Consider the following 27,470-nt stretch of genomic DNA (forward strand, 5'->3'; position numbering starts at 1 on the left):
GGTATATTTTCGCCAAACTTGTCGAATGAAATGTTGTTATATGTCCGGCTCATTATTCATAACGTAACCGAAGTAAGAAACATCTAAACACAAAACCTACTCATTTACTTTTACTTGTTTTTTCTTAAGTTTTATTTTTTAATTTTACTGATCAGTCTTATTTTCTTTCTGCTATTAGGATAGCAAAACTTAAATTTTTTATTTTAGGATGAATAATTAAGTGTCTGTGCTTCTATTGTGTAAAAAGGTTTGAGACAAGTCCTAACCCAAAGATAATCATGTTAATAATTTGTCTAAAGCGATTTATCTTCATTATGTCATCTAAGCAAACTGTTTAAGTATACAGTACTACTTCTCTCATGAGATAATACTTTTTACTCATGACCCAAATGTCGTAAGCACTAGGTTTAAAATCACTTAAAAAAACAAGAGTCTTTTTTTTACCCACTACTGAATTGATTATATCTAGGTTCATACTTTGATTCGATTTTTAAATGAATAATGCCGTATGCGCCCTGAACTAAATTAATGGCAAAGTCGCACTTATGTCAGTGAACAGTCTACAGTACGGTACAGTGGAACAGAGTGAGTGTTTGGATTACCATATTTAGGTACTTTATACTTCATCGTACACCACACAGCGAAAATAAATGAACACAACATAGATTTAGTCTAAATAAAACAGGCGGACAATTTTGGCGACCTTATCGCTACATAGCCATCTCATCCAGGTAACCAACAATTGATGCATAGTACATATATATTTATGAGCTATACAAACTTCATACTCTAAAGCTTATATAAAATAAACTATTTTTTTAGAAACCTGTATTGTAATATTTTTATTTGAAGAAAGGACTACGAAATTAATTTCCTTGACTAATTACAAAACGTTCACCGTTTAGATTTTTTTAACCTGGCAGAATTCCTTTCCTGCTATTCACGAATTTATAGAACATTAGAAAAGCTTCTTAGTTGTTGTATATTTATAGATAGCCCTCTGTGGTCTGTAGGTAAGCTATAAAAGTATTAAACTTCATAGCAGCAGGATTAAAAAAGTTATGTGATTATCCGACGAATGAATACCTGGATTATTTTTTACGCCGAAGCAACGACGCTTACCTTACCTATTAATAAAAAAAAAAAAAAACTTTCTATGCCACATAGATGTAGGACGATTAACTTTAAAGCTTACGACTTTAAAAATGTGATTATTTTCGACACAAATTATAATCCTATAATATCTAATTGTTTTAGATACGAACATTAGATTTAACGTTTTCCTCCATTATATACAGTGCCAATATTTTTTTAAGATTATGTGAAGTTATCATAGCTCATACAAATTGCATACAACACCTTAAATTTAACATGGCCCAGTAGATAAAACATGAGGATCTGTATTCAATTCTTCTCATAATAGGCATTAAAATTTTGTAATACCTACGTATATGTTTAAAGGTTTCTTTAATGTGAATACTTCGGTCAAAAATATAAACCAAAATTATATTGCTGATCGAAGTATGAATAAATATAAGCACTTCTTAATGCCAAAACTAAAAAAAAATAAATGTAGTTACCGTAGAGGTAATGTATTTATTATAAGTCAGGGTTAATTTTTAAATCATATATATTGATATTATAAATGCGAAAGTAACTCTGACTGTCTGTCACTTGCGCTTTTAAGATTAAACGACTAAATCTATTTTGATGATATTTGCTACGAAGTAAGCTTCATTCCCAAAGGCGTGATTAGGCAACTTTTTCAGGTAACCAGCGTAAAATTAATTGTTCTGCTTTTTTTACTGTAGGTAATACAGAACGAAACTGACTTATTAACTTGGGAATAACTGAACAAATTATTTTTGTTGCTTCGTATCATATATGCAATATGATATTAGTCATATCTTCATTGCTCAATCGCTTTGCCATCGTCCATTGATGAAGTGAGAGGTTCGCGTAACGACCGTGACTTATTTCATTGATGCTGATCGTAATCCACCGACCCCTAGCGAAAATGCTCACGCATTGTCATACAAATCGCTATCACGCGCACACGCCGGCTTACCTTCATGACGTTCTATTTTTAAAAATGTGTTTTTATTTTTAGTAAATATTTTATAAATATCTCATGCTATGTGGTACAGTGCAAATAGTGTTCCATTTATAAAATATACGCACACTTAAAAGTAAGTTATGTTTATGGTATTTAATTTAGTATCTCTGAAAATTGCTTGTTTTTATTCAACCTGAGATTTGTTAACTTAGGTTAGAGGAAAATATGTTAATAGATTTGTCATAAATTTTACATCTTTGTAATTTATACCTACCAAATGTCTGGTAGCCTTTGCTTCTAATTTTTTTTTAAACATATTGATATAAAAACAACCTAAATTGTATTCCTATGTTTTTAAATTGTGTATTTACCACATTGAATTAAGAAAATGAAGAGTTACGAGCGGTTACGATTAAAATTGTTAAGCAACTTAAGAAGTTATTTTTTCAACCAATTTAATGAAATATTGTCTTTTCATTAAATACAATTGAATTAAGATATCCGGTCTGAAAATTTATAATTCAATATATAATTCATTTTTGTCATCTGTTTTTTAAGACATTTTTAATAAAATAAAATATCAATCAAATATTTGAAATTTATTGATAAACAAATAAAAGAGACTTTAAAATTTTCGACCATAATGTACCATAAATACATATGTTAAAAATACATGTATGATATATCTGAATATGTTTAATCTACATATTCTGCTTATTCTTTGACGAATTTTATTGGAATCCAAAACTATGAATTAAATTTCTGTTTTGCGTCTACAGTCTGAAAAAACTAAAAATCGATTAATAAATAAAATCATAAGCAATTTTTTTTATCTTATTTTATTTTGGGACTTTTGTCCAACACTGGTACGTCAGTCCCATAAAAATGTGTGCATAAGCTATTTTTATTATGTTAATTTCACAGAATGTTTAAAAAATGAATTTTAATATCCATACTACATATATTAAACTGATTTCATTCAAGTTTTTTAACTTAACGTTGCTAAAACACTTAAGTTTTATGTTAACATAAGAGCAAAAAATTATATGTTAACTAAATCTATAGAAATAAGTAACATAATATTATTTTAATGTTTTGAAAAAACGATAATCCAGAATTAAATGTAGGTAAAAAGAAATATCATGAGTCGTTATAGAAATTTTATTTTCATAGTTGTTTAACTAGCAATTATATAGGTAATTGTGAGTTATAGAGTTGCTACAATGTATATTAGGTAATAAGTACCTACACAATAATATAATGTGCTCTGTCGTGATCTCAAACATTTGCCCTGCACATGTTGCTCTCATTTCGTGATTACAGCGACGTTTCGAACGCGTTCGCCTTGGGCTGAGAACGAGATCCCAATAATTTTTACAAATGTGTTCCGACGGCTGCTAATACAACTTCACATCTATTACCAAGTAACAAGTATTATTTGAAAGTATACGTTATCTTGACAACGAACACGTCGTTCAGTATTTTGACATTGGAGAAAAGAGGTCCAATATCAATTAATTCTTCATCATTACGAAACGTAAAAGTATAGGTTGTAGTTAGTTAAACTTGTATTGATTCGAACATATAGCAGTAACGTAGTAATTTGCATCCAATTATTATTGTATATTATCGACATATAAAAACTTGGGTAGTAATAATATTTAATTCAACTTCTCTTTTTTATAGGTGAGATTTAATTAAATGTCGCGGTTACTCTGTAAAGTCCTTGACCTAGATCCTAGGACACAGAAATGCTTTAAAGTCCATTTTACGGAAATATAATAGAGATTTCTGTAGTTCATTCGTTCGATGTGACACCCGTGTAGTACGAATTTTGTGCAATTATTCTAATTGTTATAGACAGCTATTTCAGCGTTAAGGTGAAATTTTATTTAAGTAAACAGAACGCTAAAATTCATATACATATTGAGTCATTATAAGCAAATATGGAAAAAACGTGATTTTCTTTCAACAAAACTTCCGTGTTTGAACAAAATTACCTATATTTTTCGCACTCTTGAGTTAATCACTACGCAAAGAGTATTTAGTTAGAATTACGCTAGTAACTATGTTGTGTCGTTTTTAAGATTAGGTACATTTTACGATTTACTTAATATAGATTTTAATTTATATCGTTAGATACACAAACCAAACGTATATAATTAATGATGATACTTATAAGTATATGTTACATAACTTGAAAGTATTTCGGGTTAGTATTTTCTTTTTTTTTCTCAAATATGTTTTCCTTTTTTTTTTTTAGAATGTTAAACGAACAAGATTTGGCTCTGGCTCGTGCCTTGGCGGCCGAGTCCAGAGAAAACTCTCCTGGAGGATCGCCAGGTCCGTTAAGAAAAAATCCCCTGTCATCAGTAATCGACAAACTAAATACTTTCAGGTGAGTGAGGTAATTACATATAATTACTAAGATTTTTACTTATTAAGATTACAAAAATCGAATAAATTTTAAAATTAAATTTAGAAGTTACGAATTAAGCCGATAACTTATAACAGCTATATAAAATTAATAAATCACTTATGTAACGAAAATAGCATCTAATAGAAGGGTACTTGAATATTTTTTGAATTGAAACTTCTTTAGAGTCATTGTGAACTTTGTACACAAATTAGTTAATACCTAATTATTATGTTTAACTTCTGCTTATCCGTCCCACTACTAGTAACTACTATTATACTAAACCACGATATTTTTAGTATGAAAAGCAAAGTGGTTTGTCACAGTTGCGTTGCGTTGTTTTTAAAGAATCTTTGATTACTTGCGAACAATGTGCTTTCAAGTATAATATGTTGTTTGAAATTTACTTAAAAATGTGTCCGTCATTATCAGTACCGTCTTTAAACTATTGGAGGCCCTGGGCATAATAGGAATATGATTTGATCACATAATTATATTATACTTATTTATTTGATCTGAGGAAGCCTTATCGATCGCGGGGCCTAAGTGCCCAATGGAAAAGAGGGGTCTGATCATTACAACTAAAAATTTTCTAAAACGTTTTTAAGCGTACTCCGCAATGTGTAATAATTTGCCTCACTGCTGCATACTTACATGGTAATATTAATGAGTCATGTAAGCAAGGCTTAATAATTGCTACCGTCAGTAGGTATTACTACTATCCCTAAGTTTTATAAATGGTTTAAAGCTTTTTATTATTAATTTCTCAACAATTTAGCATCTATCTACTTAACTATCTAACTTTCAAATTGAGTTATTTTTTATAAAATATATCATTTTTCTCAACATCCTAACTTTTCATTTCAAAATGGTATCTATATATTTCAATTGTTTTTTTGTCATGGGCGCTTATATTATTTAAGATTCATATCCTTTCACGTATATTTAGTACATCCGTATGTGGCATTTGACAAGGTTTATGACGTTGACAGTAAGAGCGACCGTTGACACTTGACAATTATATTTCTTAGTGGGTCCTGTAAATTCTAACCTCTATTATACATTTTATAGGTAAATACAATTCAAAGAAATATTATGTATAATAAATGTGTTTATAACATTATTGTAATAGACGGTTGAACGAGGTTATGTCAGTTAAATGAGTACGATATTAAAATGGCGAATAATAATTAATAAGTGTTATGAAGATGGATAGCAAAAACAAAGCAAAATTTCCGACTACAAGCAAGGAAACCGATGAAGAAGAAGAAGAAACGTATGTATTTTTTTCATTTCTTAACCGTCTGAATCCACAAAACAATTTACTGATCATGTCTTCGTACATTCTTTGCTCATGTAACTTTTGTTTACATTAACTAATTTCACGTAAAACGTTAAATAAACACACAAAAAAATATCACTGTATCATTCTTAAAATGATATAATATTTTATGAAATGATGTACGCCATGCAAATTAAAAAAAAATAATTGAGTTCGTAATTGCGAAAAATATATATTTTTTTTATTATTGTTATACAGGCAATTGTGTTAAAACATAATTAGAACCCAACATAAAATCTACTACACCCTATTTACACATCTGATGAACTATTTTTTTTTATAAATGTGTGATTATGATGAATATATTTTGTATAAAATAAATATTACGAGAAATAAAATTACATATGAAATTAGCATATAAAAGGTTTTAAAATAAATTAACACTTTTGAGAAATTGTTATAGTAGTGTGTTTATTTTTATTTTTGGAATATAACTGTGAGTATGCTAGCTTATTTTTTTTTTATAGTTATATCTGATATTGTTGTTGATTGTCAGAATGTTAGATAGAAAAAAAAAGTCATTAGCGCTAAGTTGAAATACAAATAATTTGCTCTTGTCATGGCACTTATGATCATAATCACATTTATGTATGTATCTACTTATACTACTTCAATAAACCAATTTTCAAAAGATAACATTTAAAGATCAACATATTAATATTTCTTTAAAAAACTTAACATCAACACATACAAATAAATTATACTTAATTCATTATTTCAATTATTTAGTTGTTAAATTTGTTTTATTCTTGGACAAAAGTTGCCTCTTCTTAGTGATCTCTTAAATATGTCCTTTAACTGGTGTACAAGGTTCATAATTGACCCAACATTGGTAAATTTTGCCATTTGCTACTGATCATACAATACTCATACATCACATATACATCAGCCTTACTCATATATAATATAAGTTTGATAAATAATCAATTATTAAAAAATAATATATTTTAATATTGTATTTAATTTCTACTATATTATTAAGAATAGGCCTAAGAGACTTTGGGTACAATTTGTAATATTTTTTTATGATTATGGTACCTCATGAGGCTTGTCTGATGTTTTCGCTTGACTCTTCTTTCTGAACTGATGATAGCTTTATATTTAATTTAACACTGTAATAGAAGATTCAAAATTGTCTATTTGAATAAAGCATATTTTACATTTAATTTTAGATTTGGATTCAATAGATAGTAAAAAACATTAAATCCAATATTTAAAATACATTTCGAGTAATTTCATATACAACTTAAAACATCTCTACATTTTTATATTACATTTATTAAATTTCATATATTTTTGCAATTACTATTAAAATAACCCTAAAACAATGTAAGATATATTAATTATCAAATATTGTAATTGAAAACAATATTTTGTCTGATATCGCAAACACATTTACTAAAACAATTGTTTGTACCGTGTGTTTTTATAGTCACATATTTGGTTATAAAAGTGCTCCATCAATCACAAACAAAACATTTCTAATAATTCTGAAGCTTGAATTGAGACAGTGTACTGACTTATACATTTATATTGCATATAAATTTTTCTATGATGGCCTTAAAACTCATATTGTCTTTAAATATAATTGTTGTCGAATTTATTAATCAAAAATATATACTGTTTCACATGAGATCTGAAAACGTAATTCTGTTGTTTGATTTTATTTATATTCAGTCAAAAATGTTCTGTAGAGAACTACTTTCAGGACAATGACCCCCATGACCTACAGGCTTAATTTAAAGGTACAACGTACTGTATGGATGTCGTCTACTACATTTTTAATTGCTTCCAAGTAATGTACACATTATCCGGCGATCGTGCCCGATTTCATTTAGTTCTCCAAGTAGTTCAATTTCGACTTTAACTATTGTTGATAATTTAAGGAAAATATTCTGCATATAATTTGTAATTATTTTTCGATTTTTTCCAGTTCTTTTTATTGATTACATTAATGCTCATAATCACACAAAAAAAAAAAACATTTGTCACACAGCCTGTCTTGCTTTTTTTTTTTTTTTTATTTATAAAGACTGTTAATATTAAGGGTTCCGCCCACTTATCAGTCAATAAACTGGAAAATGTTAATTTATGCATTACTGTTCCAATTTCGATGTTCAGTGAGTCAGAGTATTTATAAGCACAAGAATATGTTGGTCTTATATTTGGTGGATTATTGACTATGTTAATAATTATTACAAAATACAAATACACCTTTAACCTAGGGAGACATTAAATTAGGTCTGCTTAATGCCGCAAAAAGCGTCTATATATTTTCTTAAAAGTCAGTCATATGTCTTAAGTTACTCTTATTATACTCGACAAGCCAGCGCTGAGTGTGATTTTGTTGTATTCGCAATCAGAATAATATTTTGACAAAATTTCGATTGACAGTCAGAATGAACTGGTAAATATTTAGATACATTTGAAGTACAAAGAACTCCTTAAATTAAATCGTTGCTCACAATGGTATCTAAAGTGTTCCTGTGCTTGTAAATCCATGAACTCACCACCATTTTTTTTACTTACCTGATGGTAAGTGGTCACCATCACCCATAGACAATGACGCTGTAAGAAATATTAACTATTCCTTACATCGTCAGTGTGCCAACAACCTTGGGAACTAAGAAGTTATGTCCTTTGTGCCTGTAGTTACACTGGCTCACTCACCCTTTAAACCGGAACACAACAATACTGAGTACTGTTATTTGGCAGTAGAATAACTGATGAGTGGGTGGTACCTACCCAGACGGGCTTGCACAAAGCCCTACCACCAACAATCACTTTAAGTGAACGACAATAATCGAGAGTAATAATGACGAGTGGGTGGTACCCGAATATTATTATTAGGTCATAGCATAGAAAAGGATACATCTCTACAAACGAACTTAATGAATATCCATTTTTAAATTTACTAATGGCTAGCTACTTTATCGCTATCAATGAATACCTAGATGTAATTAGTGCACGAACTTGTGTTACTCATTTTAAGCCTTAAAGTATATGTAATTTGGCCAGTCACGTGTAAGCGATTTTCTACTGAATTGGGTAAAAAATAACTACTATTTAATAGTAAATAAGGCATAATGACAACATGTACTATGTGGCAAACTCATTTTACATTGTAATAGTATATGAAATGGTAGTTATTAGATTATTGCATAGTTTTTACGAAACTCGAAAATAAAAAAGCAGTTATACAACTATCTACCTTATCATTTTTATAGGATTCGTCTAAATTTTGTCTCGCTGATAACTACATATATAATTGCTGACTTCGTTCTTGGTTTATTGACTAGCTCATAAAGCTGCAGATTTCAAGTGAATACCGAGGTAAAAACCCTGGATTCGACTACTAAAATAAACTGGTATCAATCCTAAGTTTAGATGTTGTAAGTGTTAATTTCATGTACTTCGCTCAGCACATAAAAGCCCTTGGTCTTGGGGTTAAACTGTCCGGCCGTATCGAATTGCTACATCCAGATTATAAGAGAGAGAATTTAAAAGATAAGTTCATCTATTTATGTTCACACTTTATAGTGCTACAATATTTCCATCGCATTTGACTATTCTTTTAGCAACGATCGCCACTAGAATATCAAATTTTGAAACATAATATTAAGTGTTATATATTACAAAGTAACAAAAATATTAAATATGTTATATTAATAGGATCCTTGAAAGTTATATAGATTAGGAAATTTTATATAATTAATTTAGACCTTGACACAAGACTATGTTATAATATTTTATATAACGGGTTGTGAGATTAGGAGAACATATACATATACAACGATATGCTTATACTTTGAAGATACTTGGTTATCTCTTGTTTTCACAATGTGTTTCTTTAATTAAATTTTAAAGGCTCTTTGAAAAAAGTCGAAGTAATTAGTTTTTGACGTTAATTACTTTTAATATTATCGATTTGAAAATTTGCAACTATTCGTAAATCGAATCACACTAAAATAATTTCCTATCACTATTCGTGCAACCAGAAGGTGAAAACTTAACTCTCCAAAGACTCGGTCTGAGTCTGAGAGAATGTATTAGTTACGGGAATTTATACAACTAAGTTCTTATCCCGTCCGATTTATTATGTTTGTATAAATTATAATCGATGAGAAATTAAAACGTTTAAAAATAATTCCGTTTACGTGTAGAGATAACCTTTGTCTAACTCAAATATGATTATTAATATTCTTTTAAACAAACAAATTTGTAAATTTATCCCATTAATCAAATTAATTAAAAAAGTTTTACAGCACAATCACAATGTATAAAGTTATTTAAAAAGGAATAGCGATTTCGGAAATCCGTTATAATTTAACAATGAAATTTTTGAACATAATGGGTGTTTACGTGCTTATAAATGTGTTTATAATTTATCTGTAACGTGAAGCAAAACATCGATGAAAATCTGAGAAATGTTTACGCTATCCACCAACCTGCCTTTTAACAGCATGGTGAATAAGCGCCGTAGCCTATCTGACTGTTGCTTCGCATAGCGTCCAATTATTAACAATACGTAATTATATTTTATTGCCTCACAATGCAGGCAAGAAAATAGGTCACTCGTTGGTAAATGGTCACTGTAGCCGATGTCTTGTGGAGGATGGAGATACTCCTCTTAAACCTCGCTTAGGTCTGAGGTCCCTGAGGGAACACAAAGGTGGAGGATAATTTCTTTTATGGTCTGTTAACATAGAAACTTTCGCGTTTGTGTTATTTTTTCGGTTTTTTTATTTTTATTAATGTTGTTTTGTTTGCCGACCTATTTAAACCCAGGACTAGCATTTGCAGATAGATCATTAAAGATAAATTACTAATAACTCATATTCTTCTAATAAATATTAGAAGAATTTGAATGATTATAGCGATATCTTTGTCTACTGTTTAAATTAATAGCGTCACTAATTCCATTGTTATACACTCTGAGCAATAAATACAGAACTTTCACTTAATTCGAATCCAGGACAATGGTTTTTAATTACAATTAGTTCTTAGCGAGTGGTTTTGCGTGTTCCAAACTTGTTAAGATATCACTTTCGTTTTGCCATTGGATATTTCAGTTTCATAAAAACTTTCGTTACTTTAAATTCACTTTGGCTGAATAATGATGTGCCTGATCTAATTTTTCACTTAAAAACATACTAGCCTTGACTAAAACATTGTTAAAATATACATTATAGTAATAATTAATTAACATACATTTGTGATAACAAAGTTGCTGGCGTTAATTATTTTTTTCTGTTTTAATGTCTTTAAATTCTTTGGAAAATAATTTAAAACAAAAAAATCTCGACATTACCCATTTGTTTTTTGGTTTCTTCTAGTAATATAAGTCAATAAATAACCTTTATTGGCTGTACGATAAACTTTTCTCTGTTTATACAGATATATAATGTACAGCTTTTGATTGAGATTATATTTTGTGTCGTATAGGACATGCGTTGTATCTTGCATGTTTTGCCGGCATGCGCTCAGTACCTACTGAGGCCGTCAGTCAGTGATTCTCCTCAGTGGCGGCTTCACGCGCGCGGATCCCGGCTCGCCGTTTTCGTTTCACTCGCAATTCGCAAGTCCCCATTGCAATATTAAACAATCTAGTCGAATAGACTTCACGTGTGTAATATTTTGCAATATCTACGATTCCGCGCAGAAGGTCGTACCGAAACGTTCATATTTTAAAGTAAATTCGTGTAAAATTATACTTAATAAGTTGATTGGTTTTTTTTTTTCAAAGAATATAAGTGTTCTAAAGTTATGTACTGAGTTTGAAGTTGTGAGGAAGTAGTAGACGTAACAGTGTAAGAAGACAGTGGATTTTAAGGTTTTTTTTGTGATGTGGTAAAGATTTCGTTTGCGTTGGAACAATGCTGTCAATTGACTCGTTATGGTGTGGATCTGCTGAAGAACTGTCAACGCTAAGAAGCTGTAAGCCTGCAGAGAGATCAGAGTACAGATTCCGACGTAGATCATCGAAGAGTCTTATACCGCAAGCTCTGCTTCATGCTCTCCCAGATACACAAGTTCGGTCTCACCGGCAAAGACGCTCCGGCACGTGGCCGTAAGTGTCAACAATTACTAAACGTAGTATATTTTTAATTATGTTAAAAATCATAATTTACATATTGTCTGATCTTCTCCTTACATTTGACAGCGATTTTCCAGAAGCTTGAAGTCAGTTTCCAGATTGTTTTTATAATAATCTTTTTGTATTACAGATATTTTTTGTCGAGTCTTTAATTATTTCATGTAACATATTAAGACGAATATAATACAATTCTTAGCAAATTACGTTAATTATTATCGCATTAAAATTTTAATTATATTTAAATTACAAAGCAATTGCAAGAAATATTGTTTGACTAATACAATGCTCTATGCATTTGAAATTAACATCGATTTGGCAGATTGATACAAATTATAGTCTGTGGAAATCGTATAATGAGGATTTATTTACTGGGACGGAGATAATTGGATTTCAGTGTCAGGTTGTAATAGTCGGTTGTTGACCCTAATCATGGCTTTGTAAGACTGACTACAGCTCTGGCCAGTTCTAAAATTAGGCATCGCAAACTCTCTAAATGTATCCATTTCGGACTAACGATATCCATAAAATACTGCCCCTTATAGTTGAAACCTTTGTTCTTAATTACCTGATTTATAGTCACTCCAAGCACTTGATCCCGATCCAATAATACATAAATGATTATATTACAATAAAATGTCATCCTGAAATAGGAATATAATACATATAAAACCTTTTCAGTAAATGATATAAAATATTGCTGGCTGTAGTTATCATCCCGACTTTAACGCGTTCGAAAAAAAGCAACGTACATACCAATAAGTTTTAAAGGGCTAACTTAAACAAAAGTTTTTGATAATTAAGATTTATGAAATCTGATCGAATTTCTTTAGTCAAGGTTAAGTATAGTAGATTTACCGGTATATGACATATTGATATATTGTAGAGCAACTGTTACCGTATATTTCTTGATCGCTATTACTTGGTACTATGTAAGAGCTTATTTGAATAAAGTAGGTATATTTTTTATTTACGTACCAATAATACGAGCCAAAAATATATAGGCAAAATCAGTTATAACTACAACTGTAGTTATTTAAATGTTGTTTAAATGTAAATCTGCAAATTGGGTCCAATATATCTATACAAAATGAATGTGTTACTTCTATTTTATTTCTTGTAATGCAATATCTTTTATCTATAGTACATCGTTGGTAGTTTTAGATGTAAAACGTAATAAAACATAAAAAAGTGCATTACCCTTATGACTTGCGTCGTCTGTTGTCAGGAAGTAATGCTAAAATCATGTAGACTTAATAGTCTCGGTCACCTTTCTCTTGTACTTGTACAGCCGCAATCGTTAGTCTCGTTTTAAATTCTTACCATAAATTGGTATATCTAGTTTGCCATCTCGTTAACGTCGCTAGACTTGTCGCTTTTCACTCGGCCTATTTCGTCGAGAACCGACCCAGATAGGCCCTCGAGCGTTGATTCCTTGACCTCAGCGGTTGTTTGAATATGTACGTAATGTTATCTTGTTATAGTTTTAATGATTGTTTTTTTTTTTTTTAATTCAACAATTGATCCGTCAATGATATTATTTTTTTAAAAAGATTTTTAATTTTCCATTTTAAACATTATTCATGACGTATTAAGTAATTACGTTAAATTTGAAGTGTTATTAATATTGTTTTATTGTTTTCGCTGGATGATAATGTTAGGCATAAAAAGTATATATTCTGTCTAGAAGTTTCAGCTTCATTAATACGAAATATCATAAAATTTAGTTTAAGAACATCAGACAGAAGACAGACAGAGTTAAATTCGCATTTATAATATTCGTATACATATTTAGAACAAACTTCGTAGCACAATAGTTCGCCGAGTTTGACTTACATTTTTTGACCCGGCAACATCGTTGTACAGTTTGATTATTTCAAATTTAGATTTTATCTAAGTAGATCTGTCTAATTCGTCATTCTCGTCAGATCGTTCGTTGAGTGACACGATCTACGTGAACGGATTAGCTAGGTGATGTTGAAAAACGAATGTTAATGTTAAACAATATGTAATCAATTCACTCTTTGCCTTGACAAGTTATGTAATAGAAATTCTTCAAGAAATAAATTTTGAATAAATTTTATAGAGTACCTCAATACTTTTACCCCGCTGAGTTTCTTTCGCCGGTTCTTCTCAGGTCAGGGTATTTTCTTTTCCGAACCGGTGGTAGCGTTTCAATTGACCATCAATAAGAAAGTGTAATGCTTCTATATTGAATAAAGTTATTTGAGTTTGAGTTTTAGTATATCTTAACTCCTATGTTAAGATACAAACGTACGAATTTATTTAGATTTAAGATATATGAATAATGGACTTGTAAAAAAGCACTACCAAAGACAAAATAGTTAGGTTAGGTTAGGTTACAAAATATACTATTCGTAAAATACGTGTAGTAAATCAATTATTACAATTGTTCGAATAGTGGTCAAAATATAACCGTAATTGAAAATTAAGTATAAAAAAAATTATCAAGTGTTTTTTAAGTTTTTTCTTGGTAACACTAAATATCAAGTAAAAAAAAATCGATTTACAAGCATAAGTGAAGAACGAGATACATCTTTGTATTTCCTCATATATAACAAGACAGGTGCAGTTAATTCACCTACTTTGCATTGAACAAAAATAATATAAGAAGTGTAGTCACAGGCATGTGGAAGCAAACTTCAAGGATATACAACAGGACACGGTGGTTTCAAAGTGGTCACCGCATGCAAACCTGATTTTAACGAGGGAATATAAACAGAGATATTAGCAAGCTGGTATGAGGAAAATGTATTTAAGTAAACGATGAAAGTAGAATAATGAACAAGAAAGAAAACATATACATAGATTATATACAGAAACATTAATTAAAACTTAAATAAAAATGTGTGGTCTGTTGAGTGTATATTACAATATTAAATTACCGCTTTTTATTTAATGCATACATATGCATTATACATACAATGCATATGCCATTTTTTAAAATATTTGTGTGTCTCTCTGTCTGTTTGTTCCGGCAAATTTCTGGAACTGTTGAATCGATTTTTATGGAACATTCACTGGCAGAAAGCTCATAGGATATCCTTATTCATAACTATTTTAACAAAAAAACTATTGTTGTACTCCTGTACAACAATAGTTTTTTTGTTAAAATTAAACATGCAGGTCTCGGGCACAGTTTATCTGTACTAGTTTTATTAATGTGAAAATAATTTTAGCTGTCTCTTTACCTGTTAAGCTTTCACGTTTAAAACATTCAACCGAATTTGAAGAAATTTAGTATGAATCCCAATAGCCATATATTTTTTTATCGTAACTCTACGCCCTCTTCATTCATAAGTGAACGCATAAGCGCAAATGTTTAACTCTATCCATTTGATAAAAACTTTATTCCGGTATATTGATTTGTTTTTTCTTAACATACTATCAAGTCATCGCAAAGACAATATTATAAGTAGGTAGAGAAGAGACAGAGAGATGGCGAAGCAATCTTAATCGATGATTGTAAATATAAATAAATATACATATAATATGAGACAACAACACATACGTTACTCTGATCCCAAAGTAAGTAGCTAAAGCACTTGTGTTATGGAAAATCAGAAGTAACGACGGCACCATAAACATCCAGACCCAAGACAACTTTCTTGTTTCTTAAGCGTTCTTTATATCGCTTACGCGGCACCAATCCTGGGAACTTGGGTGTTTATGTCTCTTGTGCCTGTTGACTTGCTGAATGAACTTCTCAAACCGGAACACAACAGCAATAACTATTAGTGGTAACAGGAGAGCTAGAATACGTGATACATATCCAGACAAACTTCTATAATGTCTTACCATCAAGTAACAATTTAATAAGGTAGTTCGAACCAATCAAAGGTAAAGGAGTTCTACAGTCTCAAGTTCATTTAAAGTCCTGGGTCTGGTCCTGTACTCATTCCCCTCGAGTAGAATCAAGCCATCAAGATGAACAAGTTTGTGCGCTTTAATATCTATCATCATCAGCTGTTCGCCGTTATCAATGTAAGTATGTATGTCTGAATGTCAATCAAGAATCAGTCCAATCAATAGTATGAATTCGACAATTGTTTGTTACAATGTCACGTCTTTATTACTTAACCAATCAACGCACAGAAATCTAAGGATCCAACCATCTGCCCCTCACCCCTCCCTCCCTCCAGATCAAGCGAACGAAAAATATTATTGATATCAATGATGTTCTAGTAAACAGATATGTCATTAACGCGCAAAAAGTGAAGACTAGAAAACGTCCTAATTGGGACGTTTGCCTTTAGTCGTTTTCATCATAATTATGCCAGTAATTAGTTAAAATACATCATAATTATGTAGTAATACGTTTTGCGTAATTAAAACATCGAGTTATTCCTTTTACTTATTGTTTTTATCAAGCTATCCTTTTTACTTGTAACGAAATGTAAAATAAACGGTCCCCGGCGGGGCACACTTTTTTCTGTTGTTTAGTATGGGTATAACATATCTGTTTATTAGAATATCTTTGATTGATATAAATACATTTTATTGTTTAAACATTGATACCGTGAGTTCAGTAAGAAAACCACTTGAAGTATTGTTAACATATTTTCTAGCTATATATAATTAAACTATCAATTACAGGATGTAAATTGTTGCCTTTAACGTGAGAATATATAACAACGAAGCGTTAAGTGTAAGGTTTTTCCGCTCATCGTCACAGGTTTTACCTACAAACATTAAAATAAATTAAAAAAAAAAACGAATAAAAAATTAAACATATAATATTCAAAGATTTAAATACAGCCAGTTTTATAATACCATTATAATTAAAAACTATTTTTTTATAACTTTAATTAATAGAATATAAAAAAAAATAATGAAGTTATAAATATTTATTTTAAATATAATGAGTTCTTATTCCTTCGTGATCAGTTACGTTTTTTTTTATTGTTGAAACAATTCGATATTCAAAATGACTTAGTTTCTATTATTGTAGGTACTATTTTCTCCATCCTTGAGCTCTATAGTGTGTGTATGGTTACGTTGTCACGGTAACCCAGGTACTTACATATTTAAATTGTACCTAGAAAACAATTCCGTGGAAATATAGCTTTTAAATATTTAATAACTATTTCTTTGTAATAATTTATAAAACTCTAATGATAATAATTATCGTTCTAAGTAATGGATTAAGTAAAAATGACTACATAGACAATTTCAAAATCTCATATAAAATTGTTAAATTTGTATTTGCGTACCTACTGTTGTAGATATTTTGTCAAAGATAAAGTGGGCACATAAAATGATTTTTAATCGACATTTTTTAACTTTATTAAACGTTAAGTTGACGCCAGTTCGGAATATGAAATCCAGAAACCAACAAGAGAAACAGCAGTTCTCCTGTTTATATAACAACGTTTTATAAAAGTTCACTTAATGCTAATTATGGGTCAATTTTTTAATTGAATTTCCAATCTGTTCAAATTCGATTTTAGTTTAACATAATGCATACGGACAAATAATAAAATTCAACGAATTTAAGCTCATATATTTTATCGCAAGACTTTTGACAAATTTTCCTTACGTATAATCCTTTTTCGCAAGTAATGCTAATGCGATTTTGATGTTAATATACATAACAATAAATATTGTAATTATGAAATGTATGAGTAAACAATGAACAACACAAAATCAAATTGCATCTTATCAAATATCGACGCGATATGATAACGCGATTCTCGAAATAGAAAGTAATATATTTTGGTATAGCCAATACGATGACAGGATGAATTTTATTCGTATCATTGATCTTTGATATTAACCCGCATTGTCTGTTTTCTCTATATCAATAATACTTAATACTTTCTTATACAAACAATAACAGTTTCTTTATATCAATAACATACTTATTTTCAGTCATTCACTTTGGATAAAATCACTTGCTCACTTGATTAAGTTTTGTTTTGCTCAGTCGATTTCATTGCTTTTCTTTTAATTTGAATAAAGTAATTTAAAATAGATTTCATAACTATTTATTTCAATCATATAAATTGTATCATATCATGTGAATCGTAATCTTGATGCTGGTATATCTGTTCGAGATCAATAGATTATATTTGACTATTATTGCACCATGAAAATTGTTAAAATTACTGTATTACTCATGTATAATTTTCAGTATTTATTTATTATTATTTAACAGTTTATTAAAATTTGCCAGATACAGTACAGAGATAAATATATAAGTCACAGGAAACCAAAAAGTAAAGGTACGCTTATCCCTATAAGAGATTTCTTCCAGCATACCCAGAAGAGTGATAATAGACAGAACAGTGAAAGGTAGACAGGCAAGAGTTTACAATTACAAAATAAAACTAAAATTAGTAGATTGATAAAAATGATATGACTGTGGGAATCCGATATAAACTAAAATGAGTCCAAATTTTTTTTATACATTTTCATGACTCAATTTAATGGAACTAAGATGATAATTCAAAAGATACAGGATATAGGAAGGTGAGGGAAGTTCTGGAGACTATATTAAAGACGCTGGTCAATCTCAAAGAGAAGCCAATGCATGCCAACAACGCAAGGCACAGATTGTGCAGAATCAGTTTTTGCGTATTACTCAAACAATAGAACTTCAATCACGATGAAAGAACGACAAATGACACCAAAATTTATAGAAGTATTATGCGCTTGGCCAGACACAAGGGTTTACCTTCGTCAATGTTAACCTTGTCACCTTCCAAAATTTGGGAGTTACTTGACAGAAAAACTGTTTAGTTTAACTCGATACGGAAATACACATGTCATTGTGTATATTTCATATGCAATACTCGGCTCTTTACATTAAAAACTTGAGTATTGAAACACGGTTTTCACTATAGTGGATATTTTATATTTCCATGTGTAGTAAATACAATAATATCAAAAACAAAAAGTACACGGAACGTAAACGTGTCAATTAATAGGTAGAATTTATCGATACAATTAGATATGCTTTTTATTTTAATAACCCTTTGATCTACACGTGAAAGAGTGCATGCTTATTATATAATAACAGGCGATAATAGTTCTAGTACGTACCTTATATAACGCTCAAGTTAGTTTACACTGGTTATGGGATGATCACCGAGATCATTCATAATTGCAGAATATTATCGTCACGAAGACTGAATATATTATAATTTATAAAACTAATTAATTAGTTGGTACGTCTTTATGACATTTGCATTGAACAATGAAACTTGATATCGTTGCAAAGGGTCTGTTTGGATAATAATAATAATCATGGAAGTTTGACGGTACCATCAGACGGACTGTCTATAAGTAAGTAATTTAACAAAAGAATTATGGATTTAAATAAATTTGCTGTGAGATCTACAAAGTTTATTTTCGATAATATTTGAAGTATTTTACGTGTTGCGCTGTATATCTTGTAGACAAATCAAGTTCATAAATCACTAGATTTTGTAGAATACTAGTAGTCGTTCGCAGCTTCGCCAGTTTTAGGGTGTTGGTTGTCATGTGTTAGGCAGAAAAGTAGTCCTTTCTTGGAGTTCAAGTTTGCTTCATACCAAATTTCATGAAATCCGCTTCGGCGGTTTGGTCGTGAAAAGCTACAGACAGAAAAACAGAGTTACTTTCACATTTATAATATTAATTTAGATAATATAAGATACAATTTAGAAGTTACAAATGGTCTCATTGTGTATAAATGGTAACTTCACTAGGACGAAACGGTTCAAATACGTACATTTATATTTGTCGATACATGAGATATAAACAAACGCTCTTATCGAACGATCATTGCTGTCAGAGACATCTATACCGTAACAGTTCGATAAGGAACCACGCCACACATGGGTCATACACGATAACAGCATAATAAAAATCCATGCAATCAGTCTATATTCTAATCTATAACCCGCTACACGCAGGTTAAACCCATGTCTAAGTAAATCAATACTTGTGCTATAACACGATGGCTCCAGGAGGAAGGGTGTGAGTACATTTGTTATTGCTTTATTTAGAAATATACTTAAAACTTTTCCGAAAGGTTCACTCTATAGAATAGACATCTTACGAAATCCAGTGTTATTCTATAATGACAGCCTTCATTTCTCACTCGTGAATTTTTGGAAGCCGGCGTACGTTTTTTTTTTTTATTTTGTTGCGTATATGTTGTTTTGTATGTATTGTTATGATTATGATAGTAATCAATGACGCGTGCGTATTACTTTCTGACATTTCGCGATCGTGTACTGTGAGTGAGTTTCGAGTTTCGTCTTCAAGATTTGCTCTACTGAGATAGCATTTTTAAGTAACAATCCAACGCAATTAAAAATATTTCATAGGAATATTTCATCGACTGCAGATCTCCTACGTTTTTGATTAAGTTATTTGTAAATTTTAAGTACATATACTAATTTAAGGTCGCTGCTTTGCTCGCATTTTGGTAGATGTATTAGGCATACCTAATAAGCAGCTGATGTCCTTTCCTGAACTTCAAGCTTGTATCATAACAATTTTCATCATATTCGATTCAGTATTTATTCCATCAAAGAGCAATAAACAAACAGACATAATGACAAGAGTTACCTTCGTATTTATAAGATTGGTATAGAAATAATATTGCTAGTAAACAAAAGTTCGCTGGAATTAGTATTTGCAAATGTTACTAAAGTTATTAATTGTGGGATATTTACCGTGTTTTTTATTTTTATTCGGTGGAGCTCGATATTTCGACATTATCTACGAATGTCTTGTTCAGGAGACTGTGAATAAAAATAAAAAATGGTAAATATCCCGCATTAATAACTTTAATAATAAAAATAACCATGTTAATTTAAAATCTTTGCAAATGTTTATTCGAACAGTTGAAAACAGTTCTTGACTTAAATAAACAAACATAAAATAATTCGATGACTTCTGCGTTACATCTTCCACCTACTGTTTTAATTTTGCACATATTTAACAGCAATAGCTGTCGATGGAATATTATACATATGTTTATTATATTATAATATACTTATTCCGTGCGTATGTGTGCGATTTTGTGTAAGGGATTTGCCCAAATCAAGGATAATAGATTAACACTAATGTTATAACATCAATATACTTCACACAAATTTTACAACATCAATATAATTCTCTTCGAAAAAATATAAGCGTAGTCGGTTTCGACTGTATTTTTACATGTTGAAAAAGAGTAACCACTGAGTTTCCTGCCGATTCTTCTCGGTAGAATCCACTTTCCGAACCAGTTGTAACTTCAATAATAAATAATATAGTCGTTAAATGACTACAAAAAATGCGTGCAAAAGCCTAGTTGAATAAAGTATATTTTGTTTTGATTTGATTGACGGTGGCGTTGTTGTGTATTATATAATTATGTATTCTGAACCGCAGTCAAGACCAAGTAGCGGTTTTATATAATAATATTGTAAGAGATAATCTAGTGGTTACGTTTAGTTAACGTCATTGACACGTGGCCCGACCACAAGATTATTATGTTAACCATAATATGCATAGGAAAAATAATACGTATGAAGCTAATAAGACGATTGAATAGTATAAGGATGTAGTATATTGTATTATTTACAGAATTAATAAGGATCTGTTTTGTTTATATATAACTTTGAATTGAATTTAGAATTTGGGTGTAACGTTCGAAATTCAAAATTTGATCGAGCTCGTTTTTAGTAGAAGCTAATGCTTTGTTTTTTTTTTTTTATAAAAAGTTGCATTGGAGACGTGAAAAAAAGGTTTTTGTTCTCATCAAACAAAGTAAACCAAATTACATCTAATATCATCCGTCAGAAGACACTCGTTATGTATGACAAAAACACGCTTCACACGAAATTATAATAAACAAATATAACTCGTAAAAACTTAATTACCTTATTGCAGAATGGTTCCTATAAATCACACAGCAAGATATATTTGCGCAAAAACACATACAAATTATGTGCATCGTTATCATATCACGTTCTTTAACTTAAATGTTTTTGTTATATATAATATCATAAGTATTTTCCTCCCGCGATTTCCGGTTGTGAGGCGGGGGAGGGGTACGTACCTTATGTCCTTTTTGTGTATCTGGCAAATTATTATTTGTAAAACGTCATGATGATCAGTTAAGTAATTGGGAAACGAAAGCGTTACAAGCAAGTAAACTTAGTAGATATAATAGGCTATTTGACAATGCGAAAAATAAATTGTGAATTATTGTTATCAGTGTATACTATGAGTTTAAAAATGGTTATTTACTAACGAAACTTGAAAATAATACTTAATTTATTCAAAAATCAATAAATAAAAATGCATTTTTCAAACGTTTGTCACGTGACACAAAACGCTCCTGATTGGCTGGGCTTATGATGAAGACACTTTATTGTAAACCTTGCTTTTCTACTATATGTACCACAGATTAAAATACAGCAAAGTGACGTCACCCCATTGCAGCGCCTTATTGTCCAAGCGTTTTCGCGCGTTATTTAAATATGGAATTTTTAATATGATATTTTTCGGCCAAAAAAACAGTCAAATAGCCTATTAAAACATCTTTGTCATTGTATTCCTGACTGTAACAATAAGAAATAATGTAGCTTTCTAGCAGTTAGAGATAATTTTAAAATTGGAACAAGCTCCTGAGATTATCCCTATATACAAACAAACTAATCTTACCTCATCATAATATTAGCATGGACTAGTTATAGATATAACTAATGATCTTATTAATTACATATATACTTAATAAAATACGGTTTTCTAAATGAATTAAACCTTGATCTAAAAATGTGCAACGATTGTTCTAAATATATTAACGTTTTCGATAATGGTATTCGGTGTTTTTGAATAGTTTTAGCCACGATCTGGTTGCTCAACGTCTAATCGTCGCGTCTATGTCGGTCAATGTTGCTGTGACACCTCACACGATCGATACATAATGACCTGACTTAAAACTGCTGCACAAGTCGATTTGCCTGCACGTATGACGTAATGACTTTCAATTTTTTGACCATATACAATTTTAATGACTGTTATAAATACGTTTAATGTATATAATGTCGTATGTACACTCTCTTTCCAAGAAAGTTTGGATTTCTCTATATGTAATAATGAATGTTTTTGAGTAAGGAAAAATTTAATAAGAAACTAGCGGCCTGTTCCCGCTTCGATAAGTTTTTTTTTTTATATTTTTACCGACATGATTAACAATTGTCGCTCTATTTCAACTTATTTACACAAAAACCGTAATAAATTATTTTGATTTATGCCTAAACTTCCTCATGAATCCCTCTCTTTATTAATGAAAACCGCACGAAAATTCGTTCAGTAGTTTTGGAGTTTATCGCGAAGATACAGACAGACAGACGCGGCCGGGGGTCTCTGTTTTATAATATGTAGAGACATCAAGTTAATGTTGTATTGGTTAAGATCCTTACAGTATAACCAAGTTAACAGAAAGACGTAACTTTCAATGGCATAACATAGCAGAAATATTTCCTACCATTTATTAAAAGAGTTTCTTTATTGGACCCCAAACATATCATCATATTTAACGAAATTTATGAGTTACGCCGAAACGTTGATAAAAATTATAAACATTTATATTTAGAACGTGTTCCTTTTATGAATACTCTTTATAAATAAAATAATATCATAAGCTAGATACATAATGATATCTTCGAACTATTATCTATATCTAACTTTGAAAATGTAGATCAAATTGATAACATCAAATCGATATGTGACTAGGTTGTCTATAAGGCTATTCAACTTAACGTCTCTTCGTAAAATTTGAATTGTTGCGCGAAACTGAAACTTCGCAAATGTTAACATCAAGGTCATGAATGTCATTTAAGTCTAACGCAACGCAAAGTCGCAAACGGTGTTAGTCGAGTCTGAGAATGAGAGAGTTCGGTGTTGGATGCGCACGCGTCGGTCCGTCGATCGCTCGTATAGTCTCCGATACTGCGCGTAGTTCACTAACAATTCAAATGAATTCCAGAATAGTAATTCGATTAAAATTATCGTATAATGATTTACGTCATGTAGTGAATTGCCGGCCAGTGTTTTTATGATTTTTTTTTTTTTTCATTGATTAAAAGTTTTCCGGTCGCTGCAACCTTCGTGGAAGTGTTTGAAGTTTGTGTTCAGAACATAAGTTTATGATGCGTGTTGTGTTTTGTAATGTCCGCTGAGTACGTTTTTTTTTAAACGAATGTATGAATTTGATATTGTTTAAAATGTTGCGAAGACAATTTTCTCACGAATCTGGGAAAACTGAGCTTGTTCGTGCACGAGAGGAATATTTTGACAGAAGGTTTGTTACCGATTCAATTCTTACTTTATAAACTATCGACCTAAATATACTACAGAATTTTTCTTGTTTCTTTTCTATATTTTCCATGTATATACAAACACCATCCTCTGGAATGACTATATATTAAAAAAAAACTGAAAATAATTTGCGTAATTTTAATGATCTAAGCGTACTTATGGACAGACAGCGTAAGTGACTTTTTGTTATACTATGTAATGATGATGGAGCACATCTCAGCTATAATTTTATATTAAAATCATTTAAAACTTGTTAAAAACGAACTTACTTGTTCTTGAATTTCGGCGAAAATATTAGAGTCATAGAGAAACCCAAAACACGTACGGTGTATAAGGTGTATACAAATATTTCATAGTCGTTTAGTACTTATTACATAATTCAACCATCGTATGCCATACGCCAACTTTCTTTTACAAATGCTTTTTACTATGTCGTAAGTTTACATAGGTAAGTTAGAATGACGAGGTTAAACTATTATAAATTCATAAAATTATTTTCTACTCAGATGAAATTTAAATGCTAACAAATGTTTGGTTCTATTGTTTATAACAAAATGTGCATACTCACTTGTTTATTAAGTTAATCTAAGTTCGTTACATACACTTTCGATTAATAATAAAATAATTACGATAGTTATTATATTCGTAGCTCCACAGACATGTTGTTCCTGTCTTTAGTGTAGGAATCCTATCTATTATTATTATATGTTTTTTGGAAGTATGAAATTTATATTTAGTATATTAATATATTTACAATATTATTTAGGATAATGTATTTTTATTAATATTTTATAGAGAAAAGAGAAGGATGTGTGAGGTTAAGAAATTCTCAAGGCAGGAATTATTACGTATAACAAAAAATACTTCATGCTATATAGTAGTTTTGTGTTTAATTGTTTTTTATCGTATTTCTTGGTATGTTACAAAATAAATGTAAAATCACGATGAAATTCAGTAAATGGTATTGTTAATACGTCGAGTTATGATTCGTTCGAGTTTTCTGTGTTCGGTCAGGAACAAGATTTTTTTACATACGACCGCCGGTGAACTCAGACATTAGACTATCGTATGATTCGATCTGAATAATAATATCTTTATAGAATACACGTATTATACAAACAGTTATGAGTAGGTGTAGTCAGTTGGCTGAAACTATTACACCTTTTATGGTTGTAAAACAAAATTGTAACAATTAAAAAAGTTTTTAAAGATTTTCGTTTTTTAAATATAGAATATTATGTAAGGTTAGTGATAAAATTATAAGGTTGCTTATATGCTAAGATATTTATTTGCATAATCCTCAAAGTTTAAAAAAGACTGATCTCTATTTTAAATATTGTAACCAAATAATCTATACGCAAATAATATTGATAATGTCATTGGTATTCATTTATTTATTCTTAGGATCTTCGACAGAAAAGACGACAGTACAATAACATATTATTAATACGATGATATTTTGTATTTCTTTTTATAAATAAACGCAACATGTATTAAATATAAATATTGTGCAAGTAAAGTTTACGTCAGAATTTATATATATATCCCGGGAATTAAATACCTTTTTAAATAAGAATACTTATCTAAACTTCAACGCTTAAATATAAGGTGAAGTGCATCATAAAGAGCCTTTAAAAATAATTAGGATTAATTAAGAAAGTGTACTTACCGTGCATAACTGATATATTTATGGCAATCCACCTGCGCATACCTTAAGTTCATTATGGTGGAATTTGAAATGTAATGGTTATACGAGCCCAGTGGTTAGAACGCGACATCTTAACCGATGGTTGCTCGTTCAAACCCAGCAAGCACAGCTGTACTTTCATGTGCTTAATTTATTTATATATTCGACAACACCAACAAGTAGTACAACAAAAATATACAATAAACCAAAAGTCATCATGAGTAAATCGGTAATTGCCTACTTTTTACAGGTGTTCGAAGATATCTTGGAAATTGAAATATATGTAGGTCAGCATTGTAAACAGCTAATTGATACAAAAAAAACATTATTAAATTAATAAAAAATAATGAGACAACAGGAAACCAATCTGAATACAGTATTATGTCAAAATGTTAAAAATAAATTAAGTTAAGGAAAATAATTAATTGTGATTTTAAATACATTGTTAGAATTTATGTTTATAATTCATTTTGTGCTCGGCAGTGAAGGTAATAATCGCGAGGAAATGTGCATGTGTACACACATGCCCTTTTTTTGTCATTTCAACACACAACGGACACATACACATTCAATGTGAATCCACCAAACTGCATTAGAGTAGCGGCGTGGTGGAATATGCTTATCTTCTCATTAAAGCGAGAGGAGGCCTTAGTCCAGCGAAATGTATGGGCTGTACCAGTAAACCAGACTCAAGAACTAATTCGTAAGAAATATTAATATGATATACATATTATCTTCCCATCGAGATTATAAAATATCTAAACAAATCTTCTACTGTTTATAAATTAATGTTCTTTGGGTAAACATTGATTGTTCGTTTTCTTTCATCGTTATTTTGTCATTTGAAAGGAAAAAACACAATATTATTGTATATTATGTTTAACAACATTTACAAGTAAAGCCTTGTATGAAACAAATCTAAAAGAGGATTTTATCCGGTGAAAATTGCGAGGAAACCTTCTTGTGTCAGTTTAATTTGTACCACATGTACATATTGTCACATTTGGGAAATGAGATTTAAAGCCATATATTTAAATCTCATTTTCCAAGAGCACCATTTTGGCGCTTTAGCTGTTCTTCTTTTTTTACTGAGAATATGTTTCTGCACTAAAGCTCCGAAAATTGTTCTCAATAGGAGATAAGAGCTTCACACAGCTGCGGGCTATGAAACTTATATAAGAAGACGTGTATACAAATTGTATCGAGCATTGACATTAAATACAATTGCTTTTGTGCAAATCTATTGAAATGAACTACATATAAGTTGTAAGTAATCGTAATGATATTAGCTTATCAAATAATTCAAATATCAGTTCTTGAAATATCTCCTTCTATTGTAAAAAGGTATCCGGTAGCGTATTTTATGTTTGTAAACATTACATTATCAAATTAAGTACCATTATATCTATAAGCTGTTCATTGTGACGAGGGTATGAGTATGTAATTGAAAAAAATTAACGCAGCATGATGTTTCCAATTCTATTGTACATAATATCTAACAGCTAATCTGATTGTATTGAATATAATGCTGTCTCTTTCTCATTTGTG

The 27,470-nt window shown here is 30.2% G+C and overlaps 1 protein-coding gene across 7 annotated transcripts in view; it reads left to right on the forward strand.

Annotated features, from left to right (window-relative positions):
• Window positions 1–2,012: 2,012 nt before the first annotated feature.
• LOC124536632 (NAD kinase-like) overlaps window positions 2,013–27,470 on the forward strand; it is a 44,900-nt gene continuing 19,442 nt past the window's right edge. For 3 of the 7 annotated variants that reach the window (XR_006966894.1, XM_047113149.1, XM_047113150.1), the window contains exon 1: window positions 11,604–11,884. Coding sequence is in view for 6 of the 7 variants with exons in the window: in XM_047113149.1 (XP_046969105.1) it covers window positions 11,691–11,884 (194 nt within the window). In the remaining variant the exon portion in view is untranslated. Of the gene's footprint in view, window positions 2,190–4,319; window positions 4,455–5,466; window positions 5,749–11,603; window positions 11,885–19,804; window positions 19,892–23,801; window positions 24,219–27,470 lie in introns of those variants that run through there. The other 4 variants (XM_047113151.1, XM_047113154.1, XM_047113155.1 and 1 more) reach the window with 4 other exon arrangements.

Source organism: Vanessa cardui, chromosome 17 (assembly GCF_905220365.1).
Source record: "Vanessa cardui chromosome 17, ilVanCard2.1, whole genome shotgun sequence".
NCBI classification, from domain to species: Eukaryota; Metazoa; Arthropoda; class Insecta; order Lepidoptera; family Nymphalidae; genus Vanessa; species Vanessa cardui.